Raw genomic sequence first — 16587 nt, 5'->3', positions numbered from 1 at the left:
CCTTTACAAGTTTCAGCTGGCTGGGACTGATTTTGGATAGCAAGGGGAATTAGTACATCAAGGGGCTGTGAATCACAGTAGGTTGTGTGTGGAAAAATGCACAATATTTGATCTGGGTGATTACCAGTCTGATTCTGTATCAAAGTCAAATAAATCTATAAAGAGGTGACTGCACTTTAAATAAATGTCCTCCTGAATAAGGAGTTCTTCTCGAAAAGAAATGGGAGGGAAGGAACTTCCCATACTGTTTCAAGTTTAACAGTCAAAAGACTTGAAAACTGACTGGCGGATTAAGATAGAGGAGCTGTGTACTTTGCTTAGGAGGTGTGATGCAGAGTGCCAATTCTTTTCAGCTTGGGTCAGTTGAGGTTGTACAGCCCCCAATTGCATCATCTCTTCTGGAGGTGGTGGCAATGGCTGTGCCATCTTGACGGGTGCAGGCAAGGCCTCCATCCATCATTGTACCCATTCACTGCTGGATCCTTGCATTGATGCAGAATTACAGGTGCATGAGCTCCTGCAGTGTGCGAGGCCATTCGTTGTGTGCCAGCTCATCCAGGAGATCCAATAAAAGACCTTCCTGGAATTGGTCCATGAACGCCGCCTTGTTCCATTGCAAGTCCTGGCAAACCACCCAGAAGTCAACTACGCAGTCTGCAAGCGATCCACGCCTCTGTCACAAGTCTCTCAGCAAGGCGGCCTCGCTCCAGCAGTTCCAAAGCATGATAAAACAACACAATCTCCACAAGTTCAAGGCAATGAGTCAAGAGCATTCACAAATTAGTCAGATTATGAAATATTGTTCCTGACAACGACTAGTTCAAAATGCAGAGGCAAATAGGTGCTGAGCAGTATGCTTCATTAGGAAGGGCAAGGCTGTCTTCTCACAAGTAGCCTTGCCAAACTCCATTGCCCTTCCCTCCACTCAACTTTCTGTGATCTTGGATTAGGTGGGGGTGACAACTCCTTGTCCATGTTGACTGGCTGCAGTTGTGTCTCATCTCTGAACTGTGCAATTGACTGGTTGTCTGCACTGATGGGCTGCATTTCTACCCATTCTCTAGATTGCACAGATTGTTCATCTGGTTGCTCTCTCCTGGATTGCCTTGATATTCCCAAGACTGCTTCGCTTGACCATCCAAGTCTAATATTGAGCCTTCTATGTGTCCTGGAGCTTCCCACAATCTCTCTCAGAATCCCCAGAATCAGATATTCTTCATTGTCTGTGTTAGCACCTGGGAAAGCCATTATACTATTCCCCCAAGCATGGCCCATCTCCCCAGATCCCCATGGTCCAGGCTTTTATGGGTACTGGAGATAGTACTGACAGAACAACTGAGGATGGAACCCATTGTTTTCCAAGAACAATATCATTTGAGAAGGCACATGTTGGGAGTTGTTGTAGGCTAATTTGGCCACTGCTGACAAATCTGTCTACTTGTCTTGTTGGCAAGCAGAGAAGGTATTATCCATAATTATGTTAATCTCTTCTGTGCTTCTATCCATCTCCAGGTTTTGATCAAAAAGAAAGAAAATTGGACTTCCAAACTCATGAAGAGCACCTGCGAGAACCAGGCTTTGAATTGCATCCCCATCATGACCCTGTCAGTGTTCCAGCGAACTTCCATTCCACCCAATAACTCCGAGACACACATCTCTCAAAAGTTCCTTTTATTTGGATAGTAACTGGCACAACTGTGGAATCCCAAATCTGACAGTTCCAGGCTTCCTTACAATAAGTAAAAATTACAAATCCATCCCCTGCACCCATCACCACATCACATGGACCAATCACCATCTGTCCCCAAGTAAGACTTCCCTTCACTACGCACAACATGACCTGACCTTGAATCAGAAAAAGAATGTTATTATGTCTAACTAGTTATACTCCAATGAATTCCCCCCTCCCACTTTCCCAGGCTCAATTGTGGCAGCATGGGAACATCGGATCTCAATATGGCTTCCAAAGCTGACAGACCCATTCCGGTAATCTATATAACTAAAAGACATAACATATCAAAAATTATGTGGTTTCTCATGCTGTGGGCAGTCCCACACATGGAATCAAATGGACCATCTTAGACAACTTATCAGCCACAATCAGGATTACAGTGGTTCCATTAGACCCAGGCATGTCTATAATAAAATCCAACAAGATGGCCTTCCCCCCTCCCATTGTTTTTATGGTGTAGGCAGGGTTTGCAAAAATCTGGGAGGGGCAACAGTGGTGTTTTTCACCTGTCAGCATCCCACACATGAGTCCATGTACCCTCCCACATATGGACCTCCACACACATATGGAGAATGAATGAATGAGGATCAAATACCAAAGCAAGTACCTCATTGAAAAGTGACTAGGCAGAGAGGAAGGGGAAAACAAACATAATTCTGGTTAGAAGGAATTAATGAAAGTCTTAAAAAGAGACGTCAAGGGAAAATGAGTGTAAGAAAGAAAAGGGAATGCATGATGGGTTGTGTGGCCATGGTATCGTCAAAGATGGTTTGTAGCAAGTGTTTCCTGTTATTCATTTCTTATTCTTCATTTTGTGCTTTGGGGACATTGATAATTCTGAAAATTGTGTTAAGTTTTTTGGTATGTATCTGCCCCCTCTCCACCGTGGTTTCCTGTATATATTCCCTTGTTTTTTAGCTCAGCTGATTCGTATAGCAGAGTGGATTGCTGCTTCTCCGCTTAACTAAAAAACAGCTCAGCTCACCAGCACTGACACAGAGGATGGTGTTTGAGCACTGCATGTGCGCTCTCATAGGACCAGTGGGAAAAAATTTGGAATCCCACCACTGCTCTAAATGTGTCTCCACACATTCTATTTTCCTAAAGAAACCTTGGGTGCCTTGTACACTTGATAGAGAATATCCTTCTGCCTTTAGCAAATCACAAAAGGGGAGTGAAATTCAGATTGACAGATTAACAGAGTTGGAAGGGACCTTGAAGATCATCTAGTCCAACCCCCCAAGCAGAAGACCCTACACCATTTCTGACAGATGGCAGTCCAGTCTCTTCTTGAAAGCTTCCAGTGATGAAGCTTCCACCACTTCTGAAGGCAAGCTGTTCCATTGGTTGATTGCTCTCATTGTCAGAAAATTTCTCTTTATTTCCAGGTTGATTTTTCTCCTTGTTCAGTTTCCATTCATTATTCCTTGTCTGGCCTTTGGGTGACTTGGAAAATAAGTTGACCCCCCCCCCCCCCCAGAGCAGCCCCTCCTCAAATATTGGTACACTGCTCTCATGTCTCCCCTGGTCCTTCTCTTTACTAGACTAGCCATGCCCAGTTCCTGCAATCGTTCTTCATATGTTTTAGTCTCCAGTCCCCTAATCATCCTGGTTGCTCTTCTCTGCACTCTTTCTAGAGTTTCAGCATCTTTTTTATAGTGTCGTGACCAAAACTGGATGCAGTACTCTCGGTATGGTCTTACTAAGGCTTTATAGAGTGGTATTAGTACCTCTTGATTGTATCCCTCTGTTAATGCTACTTAGGATTGCATTGCCTTTTTGGGCTGCTGCTGCACACTGCTGGCTCATATTTAACAAGTTGTCCACTAAGACTCCAAGATCCCTCCCACAGTTACTGCTATTGAGCCAGGTTTCACCCAGTCTATATGTGTACTTTTGGTTTTTCTTGCCTAAGTGTAGGACTTTACTTTTCTCTACATTGACTATATTCACTATCAACCCCTAGTGTCACCTGCTCATTATCGTCTCCTAGGCTGATATTTATTACAATTCTCTTTGTGTCTAATTTACTGAAAAAGAATTCTGTTTCTCTCTATCTTCATATCAGTGACTGGGAGAACTGTGTGGAAAATTATTTGTCTTCTTTTTGAGAGAGAGAGACATTTCCTCTTCCTTTGACTGGTCGGGGGAGTTGCTGTGTGCAGTGACCAGTCTGCCTTTGTCTGTACGGGGAATGTTTTTACAATGCTTCAAGAGAGCAGTCCCTGGCAATCCCAACAGAAGGAACCAGGTGTCCAGGCAGCAAACTGCTTTTCCACCACAAAACTAACCACAACCTTCAGTTGCAAATTGCTGATTCTTAGTGGCATACCACAGGTATCCATGAAGAAGAAACAGTCACACATTGGAGACAACAAATGTTGGGGTTAGCAATAGCAATAACACTTAGACTTATATACTGCTTCACAGTGCTTTACAGCCCTCTTTAAGCAGTTTACAGAGTCAGCATGGAGTGAGCAGTGAGTACGCCTGCAGTACTGCACCACCACGGTTACAAAGGATTTCCAAACAAGTGAAGCTTCCATGGCACAACAGGCTTTGGGTTTTGGCTCCAATAACCTGAAATGACACTGGAGATGAAATGATTTATTTTTCCTCTTAAAATGAACCTATTTGCAATCACTCTCAGCCTGGAACTTTCAGTCTTCATCTTCCAAATGTTAATTAATACCATAAACATATACCTCTTAAACCTGGATGTTCTAAACCAGGCTTGTCCAACCCATGGCCCAGGTCGCCTCATAATGCGGCCAGTGCCACCCCAACCTTCGTGCCAGAGCCAGCGAGGAGGAGGAGGAGAAGCAGGCGTGAGGCGGGGCAAGGCGAGCGCCAGGCCAAGCAGCAACAGAAAAGGCGGGTGCCATCAGAGCGCCACCTCCTGCTGTTGCCGCCACTGCCACCGCTTCTGTCCCCACTGCTTCTTCCCCCACCGCCGCCGCTTCTGCCTCCGCCGCTTCTGCCCCTGCCGCCGCCGCTTCTGCCCCCGCCACCACTGCTGCTTCTGCCCCCGCTGCCGCCGCTTCTGCCCCCACTGCCGCTTCTGTCCCTGCCACCGCTTCTGCCCCCGCCCCCGCCATCGCCGCTTCTGCCCCCACCGCCGCCGCTTCTTCCCCCACCACCACTGCTACTTCTGCCCCCACCGCCGCCGCCGCTTCTGCCTTCCAGTCCTGCCTCATCCAGCCGGGCCATTTGCAGGAGAGGTAGGCGTGAGGCGAGCGAGCTTTCTCCCCCGCAAAATTTGACGGGAAAATAAACTGTGATAAAAAAACCGTGATAAAAAACCATGATAAAAATAAATAATTTTTAATAAATAATTAATAATAAATAATAAAAACATCTCCACTAACTTAATTTCCAAATAAATTTAATATGTTAACTATGATTTCTATGGTTTTTGGATGATCAGGTATCGTTACTGTTATTTTATTTTATGTGCGGCCCAAACCAAATTTTCATCTTCTAATGTGGCCCAGGGAAGGTGAAAGGTTGGACACCCCTGTTCTAAACCTATCAGTCCACCAAAACAATTTTATAGGAGGTGGTTTCAATTGTATGAAAATTAAACTTCCCCTTAGATCCTTGATTAAGATTAAAACACTTGTCATATCTGGGGCTCAAATGTATATGTCAGGGAAACTAACATTCAGATATTATTTTGGAGGAAAGTGTTTGCATGCATTTGATATTTTAGCAAGGAACTCACAAAAAGTGCATAGTATGTATTATATAAAAATATGCATAGAATGAAAGAATATGAAACTTGGTATTGGCACATCAATGGGAGTAATAAGTAAAGGTCTACAGTAGAACCTAATTTACTTTCTTTCATCTCCTAATTCTGAGGCATGGAATAGTTTTCCAAATTTTCTGATGTTGTGGAACTCTTTGGAGAATGTCTTACGGTAAACCAGGAAGATTGTTTTGAGAAGAGAAAAGCTGGTTTACTCTCATATTCCACAGTGTGGAGAGGAATCAAAGCAGGACTTCTGTTCATAGTTCAGTCTCAATCTCTGGATGTATCTTCCCCAGATAGGCTTTGTTGGACAATGGTTATGCTTCTGGAGATTGGATAGAGAGGTCAATTGAAACAGGCAGCAACTGTATATTTGGGGACTAATGAAAAAGAGTGTTCCTATTAGATATAGTTTTTCTGCTCAACCCAATTTGAAAGTGTGGTCATCATTATACTAGAAAAGAAATGCTTGGAGCCTTTAAGCATTTGAATCTACTCTTAAAAATTAAATGATGTTACAAACAGAACGCTTCTCTTGTTTGACTTTCAGCTAATTCATTTAAGTTGCTTGTAGCCCTCAGTTCACAATTGCCAAGAGAAGATTCTATTGCAGCCAGCTCACCATTTATTTTTTGATACATCTGAAGACTTCTTGTTTGAGAGCCTGAATACTGCCTTTTCCCTGCCAGTATAGAATACTACCTTGTCTCCAAACTGCCTTGGTCTGCAGTTAAAGAAAGACTGTCTGCTTTGCAAAGATTTCCATCGGTTCTTGCATTTAAAAACAAAATAAATAAATCATTCTTGCTATTTTCAGCTTTCAAAATGAAAAGTTGTGGCTAATATGTATTTATAAGTTCAACCCTGGAGGCAACAGAGTAGAACTAGTTCCAAGAAGGGCAACCAGGATGAACAACTAAGTTGGAAGGACCTGGGCATGTTTAGCTTTGAGAAGGTGTGGTAAGGTGGGAGGTCATTTCAAGGAATTGAATGGGTGACACACAAAAGAAAATCAAGCCACCTTCAGTCTTACTTTGGAGTGGAGGACATTGAGTAATAAATTTCAGTTAAAAGAGGCAAATGTTGGTTGTAGATTAGGAAAAATTTCCTAACAAAAAGAGAAGTTCAACTGAATGGCAATATGGGAACAATTTCATAATTTAAAAATATTCATTTTTTAAAGAAGTAAGAAATAATAAAATTGTTTGCTATTTCTTTAGAAACAAAATTAGGAATGGAGGAAAAAGAAATATATTTATATGAAAAATAATAGTTGTTGGTTTCCACCAGAAGATGGCATCAAGTATTTCTTTAGTTAGACACTGTGAAGACTTGATGTGTTGTTTAAGTTCCTGAAATCATCTGGAGGGCCAATGAGGCAATTTGAACGGTGTCATCACACCATCCAATTTATCAAGTTTTGTGGCTGTTTCTCAAAGCATCCAGCATATTGGAAGGATGCCAGCTCATGCAGGCCTGGTGACTATTATGTAAAACAATGCAAAAGGAAACATGCCCCACATATTTCTGTCCCTATAAACAATCTTTGACTGCACCATGTCCACACACACCTTGTTATAAGTACCCGTTTGTTATTTTACACTTATTTCTCTATTCTCCTTTTAAGGTTTTCAATTCCATCCAACTAGAACTATCTTTTTCTTCCTCTTCTTCTCTGCCCATTCATTCTTCAATAAGATACTTGCTTTGGGATTTATCTCATTCACTCATTCCCCCTATTTGACCAAACCAACCATCAATGTGTGTGTGTGTGTGGGTGGGTGTGTAGATTAGCCTATATAGTCCATATCAAAATAAAGGTTCAAACACATATTACCAATAAAATTCCAAACAAACAGTTTAAAATGAGAGTAGGGTAAAAAACAATCATTGTAGGATAAAATAAAATAACCAACCAACCATCAGTAGATATCTCTTATTGATCACTCACTTCCGTGTTCATATTCACCATTCATTCTTGATTCTCTTTCTTGTTTTACCATACACACTTCTCAAATGAATGAAGGAAAATATATGTGTCCCAGGATAATGTTACAGACTCCAGTCTGGATCAGTCAGCAGGACCAGAGGTTTAGTCTTCTGAGCTTGCTTGGACCCATCCTCAGAGAACTTGTCTCACATACATTCTGGTGAGAGACGAGTTCCCTGAGGATGGGTTTCTTTGCGAGTCCAAAAGCTCCCCGAGATTAAATTTCTCAAGCATTTCAGTTTCTCTGAATTCAAGATATGGCTGTATTTCTCAGGATATCCCCAATTCTTTCTTCGATAAGCACAATCTTGTGCAAAGGAAAAGATGTAGAGTGTCCAGAGAGAATCAAAACATGCCTAAAACCTAAAAAGTTGCTAAAACTTCAAGAAGAATGCATGAAACACTTTAGTACTTTGCAGTGAGTAAGGGTATCATCCGGGATACTAATAATAAAACCTAAGAATAGAAACAAATAGTTAATTAATTAAGAAAAAATATTTTTGGCACAAACATTTGAAGTGTTAGCAGACATTCACATTTTTTTTTAATTTTGGATTAATTGCATTACATATTAAAATCCATTATCACAAATAAAAATTGAAGAAAAAAGAAACAGCCTTCAATATCTTTCATTAAAAGTTCATATTCTCTGTGAACCTTTATCTGTACATCTTCCTAATGATGTATATTTGTTCATTTGTTTTATCTGTGAAGGATCTGCTAGGAGGTCATCTTCATTTGTAGTTAGGAGATTGGTTTGATTGTTAAATATATACATGTTGTGATTGGAAGGATTGGTACTGTTAAGAAACTTTGAATCTGATGACTGTTAGATCGTGGATTTACGTCAGAACCAGGGAACCTTAATCTGAAGGGCAAGCCAGTTAATTAGCACGTTGCCTTAATGGGTATAAAAGGACACAGCTGAGCTGGTGCCTTTCACCAGAAACAAAATGTCTATTTTGAATGAGGACGTTACTGCAAAGAGATCTCTGTTTGTTTGAATTTTGAAGGGGAGTCCTAACAGTTTTTGCCAGCCGGTTATCTTGTTATTTCCTACAGTTTGATTTGTTTGTGTAACGGCTGCTTTGTGTTTGTTCATTTGAATTTCCAAGAGGAGACATAACATTATTGTTTCTGGCCTAAACAAACCATCTTGCAAGCAAGATGGATTTAAATCAATTGCAGCGTTTGGTTGAGCAGCAGCAACAGCAAATAAATCAGCTCCTGCAAAGCAATGTGATGCTTCAGAATCAGGTAACACAATTGCTGAATTATGTTTCCAGCTTACCAAGCCCTGCTGCTGTTCCCCCTGCCCCTCCTGTGAGGAAAAGCCCAGTATCCATGCCGGAGAAATTTTCTGGGCAAATGGACATGTTTCCGGCATTTCTGGGGCAGTGTCAATTATTTATGTCCTTGAGGCCTGAAAACTTTCCAAATGATCGGGCCAAGACAGGATTCATTCTTAGCCTCTTATCTGGGCAGGCTGCTAATTGGGCTACTCCTTTGTTAGTTCAAGATAGCCCGTTGTTGAATGATTTCCAGGGTTTTCTTCAGCAAATGAAAGTGATGTTTGAGAACCCAATTAAGATACAAACTGTGGACAGACGTTTGTGGGATATAAATCAGGGGAAACGTTCCCTCCAAGATTACGTTGCAGAATTTCGTTTGCTGTGTTTGGAATCCAACTGGAACGAACCGGCTCATATGGCTGCATTCCAGGAAGGCTTGTCTGATGCCATCAAAGATGAGCTGGTCCATGCAGAGAGGGCTTTAACTTTGGATGCATTGATAGTTCAGTGCTTACGAATTGAAGCTCGTTTACAGCAACGTGGACACAAACGGCTCGGTATGGAACCATCTTCGTTTTTTCATGCACAACCCACGCCACCGAGAGTTTTCCAACCCATGGTTAAGACAGAGGAGCCGTTGGAGTTGGGAGCACTCCGCCCTCGCTTAACAGCGCGGGAACGTTCGAGACGGTTCCAGGAAGGCTTGTGCCTTTATTGCGGGGGTCTGGGACATTTTGTTAATTCCTGCAATCGGAGAGGGAACCGCAGACCCGTACCTGAAACCATTCTTGGCTCGTCAGGAAAAAAGGGTAGACCTGACCTCAAGGAAACCCTAGGTCGGACACATTTCACATCTCCACCTCAAATTGCTGAAGTAAATCCTGGCCCTCCTCGGCATTTACTTTTGGACACTCGAATTTTTCTACAGTCACAGAAGGAGGGAATTCCTGCTGTTGCGTTGGTGGACTCAGGGGCTACAACCAGCTTTATGGACCGAGCTTTTGCTAAGCACTATGGGATCCCATTGGTTGCTGTACATCCACCCATTAAGGTGGAAACCGTGGATGGGCGTGAGCTCAAGTCTGGGCCCATTCGTTTCGCCACCCAGCCAGTGCGTATGATCATTGGGGATCATGAGGAGGCGATAAGTTTTTATATCACCTCAAACCTTCATCTCCCTCGGAATGTCCTGGTTGCGTTTGCACAATCCGTTGGTGGCTTGGTCGCAGAATGGTATTTCTTTTCCAAGTCTCCAATGTGTAGACCACCTGAGACAATTGGAACGAGCGATGCCTCCATTGGCTGTGGGAGACAGAGTGGGGTTGTCAACGAAACATCGTCAAGTTAAACATCAGACTCGGGGGAAGGGCCCTGCGGTGGGGGATAGTGTTGTGATTGGAAGGATTGGTACTGTTAAGAAACTTTGAATCTGATGACTGTTAGATCGTGGATTGACGTCAGAACCAGGGAACCTTAATCAGAAGGGCAAGCCAGTTAATTAGTACGTTGCCTTAATGGGTATAAAAGGACACAGCTGAGCTGGTGCCTTTCGCCAGAAACAAAATGTCTATTTTGAATGAGGACGTTACTGCAAAGAGATCTCTGTTTGTTTGAATTTTGAAGGGGAGTCCTAACAGTTTTTGCCAGCCGGTTATCTTGTTATTTCCTACAGTTTGATTTGTTTGTGTAACGGCTGCTTTGTGTTTGTTCGTTTGAATTTCCAAGAGGAGACATAACATATACATATACATACACATACAGATATCTGTACAGATCATTTAATTGTTGATTACAGTGCACATATTTTACTTTATATTTACACATTTAACTTCTGCTTTCTGCAGGTAAGGAATTATTTTTATCTAATATGGGGTCAAAAATTCTTTGCTCTAACCTAGAGGGTAAAACAGCTAGCATTTTTGTACAGATATTTCTCCACCTCCACCACCGCCTCACTAAAATGATATTCAAAAGAGGAAGAAAAAGGTTGGAAATTGGAACACATCTGCAGTAACCAAATTAAATGTATCATGCTCTGTGACCGTTTTGTTACTTCAAAACAAAAATCGTTAGATTGGCAAATTCCAGGAAGAATTTTACAATGACAATAGGTTGGTATCCTATGTTGCTTCAACTGCCACGATGTCCCAACTTCCCAAGAATGCTATAAATTGTGGATGGCAGCTTTCAGGTCAAATACGGAGAGACTGTCCTGTTTCTGGGTGTCTTGTAAACTTTCCTGCCTTCTGACTTTTTAACAGAAACTATGAAGGTCCCTCATTTCCTCTTGGCTACTCTGTTTGTCCTCCTTCTGGTTTCTGCAGGTAAGGAGTTAAAAAGAAAAGGGAGGAACAAAGGAAGGAAATGTCTGGGTCTGCTCTTCAGCCATGCATCAGAACTCCCTTTTCTGCCTCAGCCCTGGAATGAAAGCACCTTCCAGATCAGGGACAGAGTCTCCAGGCTTTGCTGTATCCTTAGGAACATCCTGGCTGACATCCATGCAGGCCAATGTTCAGCCACAAAGGGGGAGCAACGTATGGCAGGTAGATGGGTTTTAGAACACAGTCTTGGTCTCTTTTACTGAAGTTGGGGTGAGTTGGGGTGGGGGAGAAAATGTGTTTTTAAGCCCCCTTTAAACAAGGAAATGGCTAAGGTGTGTCAGGATAGAGTGACTGTGGGGTCGCAAGGGAGGAGAGGCCTTTTAATTGGATGCCTCTCAATCAACGGACTATTCTGAAACTGGTTTCCCACACAACCTATTTTCCTCAAGAAAACCCTGAATGCTTTGTGCACTGCTTGATAAAGAATATCCTTCTGCCTTTGAGGCTTGCCAAGTCAGATCAAAAGGAGAGTGAAATGGTCTATGTACAGCTACCAACACCTTGGACACAAACCAAGGAAGTGTTATCTTCTCATGGTCCTTTTCTAGGTTGAGATTTATTATATTTCCCTTTCTATCTAAATTACTGTATAATAATTCTGTTTCACTCTAAATCCATCTTATCTTCATATCAATGTCAGGGAGAACTGTATGGATAATTATTTGTTTTGCTTTGTTTCTTAGAGACCCATTTCCTGTTTGACAATTTGGGGTGGGATGGAGGAATTGATATGTGTAGTGGCCAGCTTGCTTTAATTTGCACAGGAGTATTTTGGCCAAGTTTCAAGAGAGAAGTCCATAGCAATCCCACTAGAAGGAATCAGACTGGGCAGGCAGCAAACAGTTTTTTTCACCACAAAACTAATCACTATGCTAAACAAAACTCAGTTGTGGGTTGCTGAGTCTTAGTGGCAGACTACAGGCATCCATGCTGGAGGAAGGAACACACATTTGAAATGCACAAATTTTGCAGTTGCAAAATTGTGTCACTTCTTGTGGAAGTGACGCTTCCATGGACAACTGGTTTGGTTTTTTTGCTCCAATAATCTGGAATGAAAATTGGAGATGAATTTTTCCACTTATGATCCCAGGAATTCTGGGACTTCTAGTATAATGTATTTGAAGAGCACCCAGGTAGGTTTGCTGATGAGTGTTTCAACAAGTAAAACTGTTTCCCAGAACACAAAAGTTGCTGCATGATAATTTAACCAAAGAGATATTAGCCACCTCCAGAGGAGTCTCTAACTCTGTATTAGAGTTAGTTGTTTAGTTGAACTAAACAGTGTTGCCCTCCAATTTTATGCCATAAAGAAGAGAGAAATCGTATCTTTTATCTACAGTAGTTGAATCAATGTCATCCTTAAGGAAAAGGGAGTTTGTCAGCTGACTTCGGCAATATTAACATTTATGGATGGTTAAACATCATTAGAAACAAGATCCCAAGGAAAACCCCTACATCTCAAGCAAATTGGCCATGCTTAATGGCCGCAAAATGCTGAATATATTGTATTTGAGAAAAGAAAAGGGGAAAAGGGTGAAAGAGAACTAGTATGAAGCATCTTGGGAGGGAAGGGTTCACTGAGTTTAAGTACTGCATCTTGCAACATTCTGTCTTTCTGTCTGTTTTAAGTCTTTCCTGATTCCCTCTCAAAGGCTGTAGGCCATAGGCAGCTCCTCACAGGCCACTGGCAGCCTCCTTCATAGTGGGAGAGAATGACATTTTCTTATTTGCCTCCCTATTTGTGAGATTTGCCTACATCTTCCAACATTCTGTAAACATTTTGTTCAACCTCACTCATCTTTCTTCTGATTCTTATCCATGTTAATAAATATTCTCCTTGCTTCTTACCTTTCCTTGACTTTCTATCAAGAGTGAATTCTTTTAAAATAAGTCTCTCCCCTTCTGTGCAGGATTTGCCTCCAAAAAACCAAAAAATAAAAAGCAATGCTACCAGCAAAATGGTACCTGTAGCTGGAGGTGCAGCAAAAACCTCAGAGAATATGGAAAATGTAGTTTTTGGAGACGCTGTTGCATCAGGTATTTTTTTTTCTGATCAATTGAAAGATCCTATAAGTTGTCAGGGAATGAAAGGTTTCTTCCTAAATCTCCTTGGGAACAGTGATCATATTCCTAAGTATAAGAGACTTTGTTTTATATGGATAAAATATGCATTAACATTCAAAGATGAGAAGTTTCCCAGTTTTCCATAATTCAAAGATAAATAGATAATAGGTAGATGATAGGTAGATGATAGATAGATACAGATGAAACTCGAAAAATTAGAATATCATGCAAAAGTTCATTTATTTCAGTAATGCAACTTAAAAGGTGAAACTAATATATGAGATAGACTCATTACAGGCAAAGCAAGATCATTCAAGCCATGATTTGTCACAACTGAGATGATTATGGCTTACAGCTCATGAAAACCCCAAATCCACAATCTCAGAAAATTAGAATATTACGTGCAATCAATAAAACAAGGATTGTACATAGAACAATATCGGACCTCTGAAAAGTATACGCATGCATATGTACTCAGTACTTGGTTTGGGCCCCTTTTGCAGCAATTACTGCCTCAGTGCAGCGTGGCATGGAAGCTATCAGCCTGTGGCACTGCTGAGGTGTTATGGAAGACTGGGATGCTTCAATAGCGGCCTTCAGCTCTTCTGCATTGTTCGGTCTCAGGTCTATCATCTTTCTCTTGGCAATGCCCCATAGATTCTCTATGGGGTTCAGGTCAGGCAAGTTTGCTGGCCAATCAAGCACAGTAATCCCACAGTCATTGAACCAGGTTTTGGTGCTTTTGTCAGTGTGGGCAGGTGCCAAGTCTTGCTGGAAAATGAAGTCAGCATCCCCATAAAGCTTGTCTGTGGAAGGAAGCATGAAGTGCTCCAAAATCTCCTGGTAGACGGCTGCGTTGACCCTGGACTTAATGAAGCACAGTGGACCAACACCAGCAGATGACATGGCTCCCCAAATCAACACAGACTGTGGAAACTTCACATTGGACTTCAAGCATCTTGCAGTGTGTGCCTCTCCATTCTTCCTCCAGACTCTGGGTCCTTGGTTTCCAAATGAGATGCAAAAGTTGCTCTCATCAGAGAAGAGGACTTTGGACCACTGAGCAACAGACCAGTTCTGTTTTCCTTTAGCCCAGGTAAGATGCTTCTGACGTTGTTTGTTGTACAGGAGCAGCTTGACAAGAGGAATATGACATTTGAAGCCCATGTCCAGGATCCGTCTCTGTGTGGTGGCTCTTGATGCATTGACTCCAGCCTCAGTCCACTCCTTGTGAAAGTCTTCAACACTTTTGAATGGCCTTTTCCTGACAATCCTCTCCAGACTGCGGTCATCCCTGCTGCTTGTGCACCTTTTTCTTCCACACTTTTCCCTCCCACATAACTTTCTATTAATGTGCTTTGATACAGCACTTTGGGAACATTCAACTTCTTTTGCAATTACCTTTTGAGGCTTTCCCTCCTCATGGAGGGTGTCAATGATGGTTTTCTGCACAACTTGTTCAGCAGTCTTTCCCATGATTGTGATTCCTACTGAACCAGACTGAGAGACCATTTAAAGGCTCAGGAACCCTTTGCAGGTGTTATGGCTTAATTAGTTGATTAGAGTGGGACACTTTGAGCCTAGAATATTGAACCTTTTCACAATATTCTAATTTTCTGAGATTCTGGATTTGGGTTTTCATGAGCTGTAAGCCATAATCATCTCAATTATGACACATCACAGCTTGAACTATCTTGCTTTGCATGTAATGAGTCTATCTCATATATTAGGTTCACCTTTTAAGTTGTATTACTGAAATAAATGAACTTTTGCACAATATTCTAATTTTTCGAGTTTCACCTGTAGATAGATGGATAGATAGATAGATAGATAGATTGATAGACATAGAGATAAAGATAGATGACATTTTATACATATATTTCTGTGTGTATGTATGTGGATAGATAGATAGATAGATAGATAGATAGATAGATAGATAGATAGATAGATAGATAGATAGATAGATAGATAGATAACTGTGTAATTTATTTGCTGCCTATCTGGTAATTTGGAGTGAAGATAGCTATAGATATAGATATATTAGATGAGAGGGAGAGGCAGGCAGGCAGGCAGACAGACAGACAGACAGACAGACATAGACAGACAGATATGAAACTTCTCATCTTTGACTTTTACCAGTTATGTACTTTTTAAATCGAAGTGCAGCTACATTGCCTGAAATTTTCACTTTGTCAGATGTTATAATACTTTCCTGCAGTAAAATGATACTTTTGATACTTTCTTGCATTAAAAAAGGAAAATGGAATGGGGACACATATACCTGCGGAAATGTACAAAACATGCCTATGTCAGGGAAACTAACATTCAAATATACAGTACATAATGAAATGAAAGAACACGAGAGCTCTGTGTAGCACATCAATGGGAGTAATAGGAAAAGGTCTACCATAGAACACAAATAACCTTCTATTGCCTCTTCATTCCAAGGCATGGAACAATTTTTCAGATTTTCAGGAATTTGGGGAATTCGTATGGGAATTTTCTACAGGGCTTCTTTTGGAAAGAGAAAAGGTGGTTTACTCTCATATTCCTTAGGCTGTGTGGAGAGGAATCAAACCAGGGCTTCTATTCAAAGTTCAATCTCAGTCTCTGCCTTCCCCAGGCATTTCCAAGCACTACCCATATTCCTAGCCTGGTTGGACAGAGAGACAAATCATCATAGGACAAGAATAGATGGGGAGGCGGAAGTCTGGAGGAGAAGGAGGTGCAGCCAAGGGTAGGAGACTGAAGGTCCCATTCCAGAATGGGTGTATTTGGGGATTAAAGAAAAGGAATACTTTTGTTAGATGTAGCTATTCCCTTCAATCCATTTTGAAACAGTGGTTCTCATTAAAGTACTTGTAAAGCTTGGAACTTCACATTAAAGTATCTGAAGCGACTCTTTAGTTTTAGGTTATGTTTGAAACATAAAGTGTCTCTTGTTTGATGTTCAGCTTATTGTTTTAATTTGCTTGTTTTCCTCAGAATACAATTTCCAGAAGGAAATCATATCGCAGCCAGCTCACCATCCATTTTTTGAAAGATCTGTCTTGTCTGAGAGCCGCTGAATCCTGCTTTTTCCCTGCCAGCATAGAATATTGCCCTGTTTCCAAACTGTCTTGGCCTGCAGTTGAAGGTTGCCTACTTTGCAATGGTTTCTATGAGTTCTTGCATTTGAAATCAAAATAAATAAGCTATTCTTGCTACTCCTGGCATTCAGAAGTAAAGGTTGTTACTTTTATGTGTTTATAGGCATAGCCCTGGAGGCAACAAAGTAGAACTGGTTCCTGAGGGTGCTGAGAGTGATCAATTAAGTTACATGAAGAGTTATAAAAGGACCTGGGCAAGTTTAGCTTTGAGAAGGAATGTATGTG

At 41.5% G+C, this 16587-nt stretch overlaps 1 protein-coding gene across 1 annotated transcript; it reads left to right on the top strand.

Moving 5' to 3' along the window:
- Window positions 1–10953: 10953 nt before the first annotated feature.
- On the top strand, window positions 10954–16338 carry DEFB123 (defensin beta 123). Its single transcript, XM_087921372.1, has 3 exons — window positions 10954–11092; window positions 13060–13186; window positions 16199–16338. Exons 1-3 carry the CDS (start codon window positions 11035–11037, stop codon window positions 16251–16253), a joined length of 240 nt encoding a protein of 79 aa, XP_087777498.1. The 5' UTR covers window positions 10954–11034; the 3' UTR covers window positions 16254–16338.
- The last annotated feature ends 249 nt before the right edge of the window (window positions 16339–16587 follow it).

The sequence above is a fragment of the Pseudonaja textilis genome, chromosome 1 (assembly GCF_049901715.1).
Source record: "Pseudonaja textilis isolate UNSWEBS1 chromosome 1, rPseTex1.2, whole genome shotgun sequence".
Classification (NCBI taxonomy): Eukaryota; Metazoa; Chordata; class Lepidosauria; order Squamata; family Elapidae; genus Pseudonaja; species Pseudonaja textilis.
This window is presented reverse-complemented; position numbering and strand designations above follow the sequence as displayed.

Coding starts and splice junctions, on each gene's coding strand:
- DEFB123 (XM_087921372.1), top strand. CDS start 11,035: ATGAAGGTCCCTCATTTCCTCTTGGCTACTCTGTTTGTCCTCCTTCTG. Junction 11,093..13,059: donor CCTCCTTCTGGTTTCTGCAG/GTAAGGAGTTAA, acceptor CCTTCTGTGCAG/GATTTGCCTCCAAAAAACCA. Junction 13,187..16,198: donor TGGAGACGCTGTTGCATCAG/GTATTTTTTTTT, acceptor TGTTTTCCTCAG/AATACAATTTCCAGAAGGAA.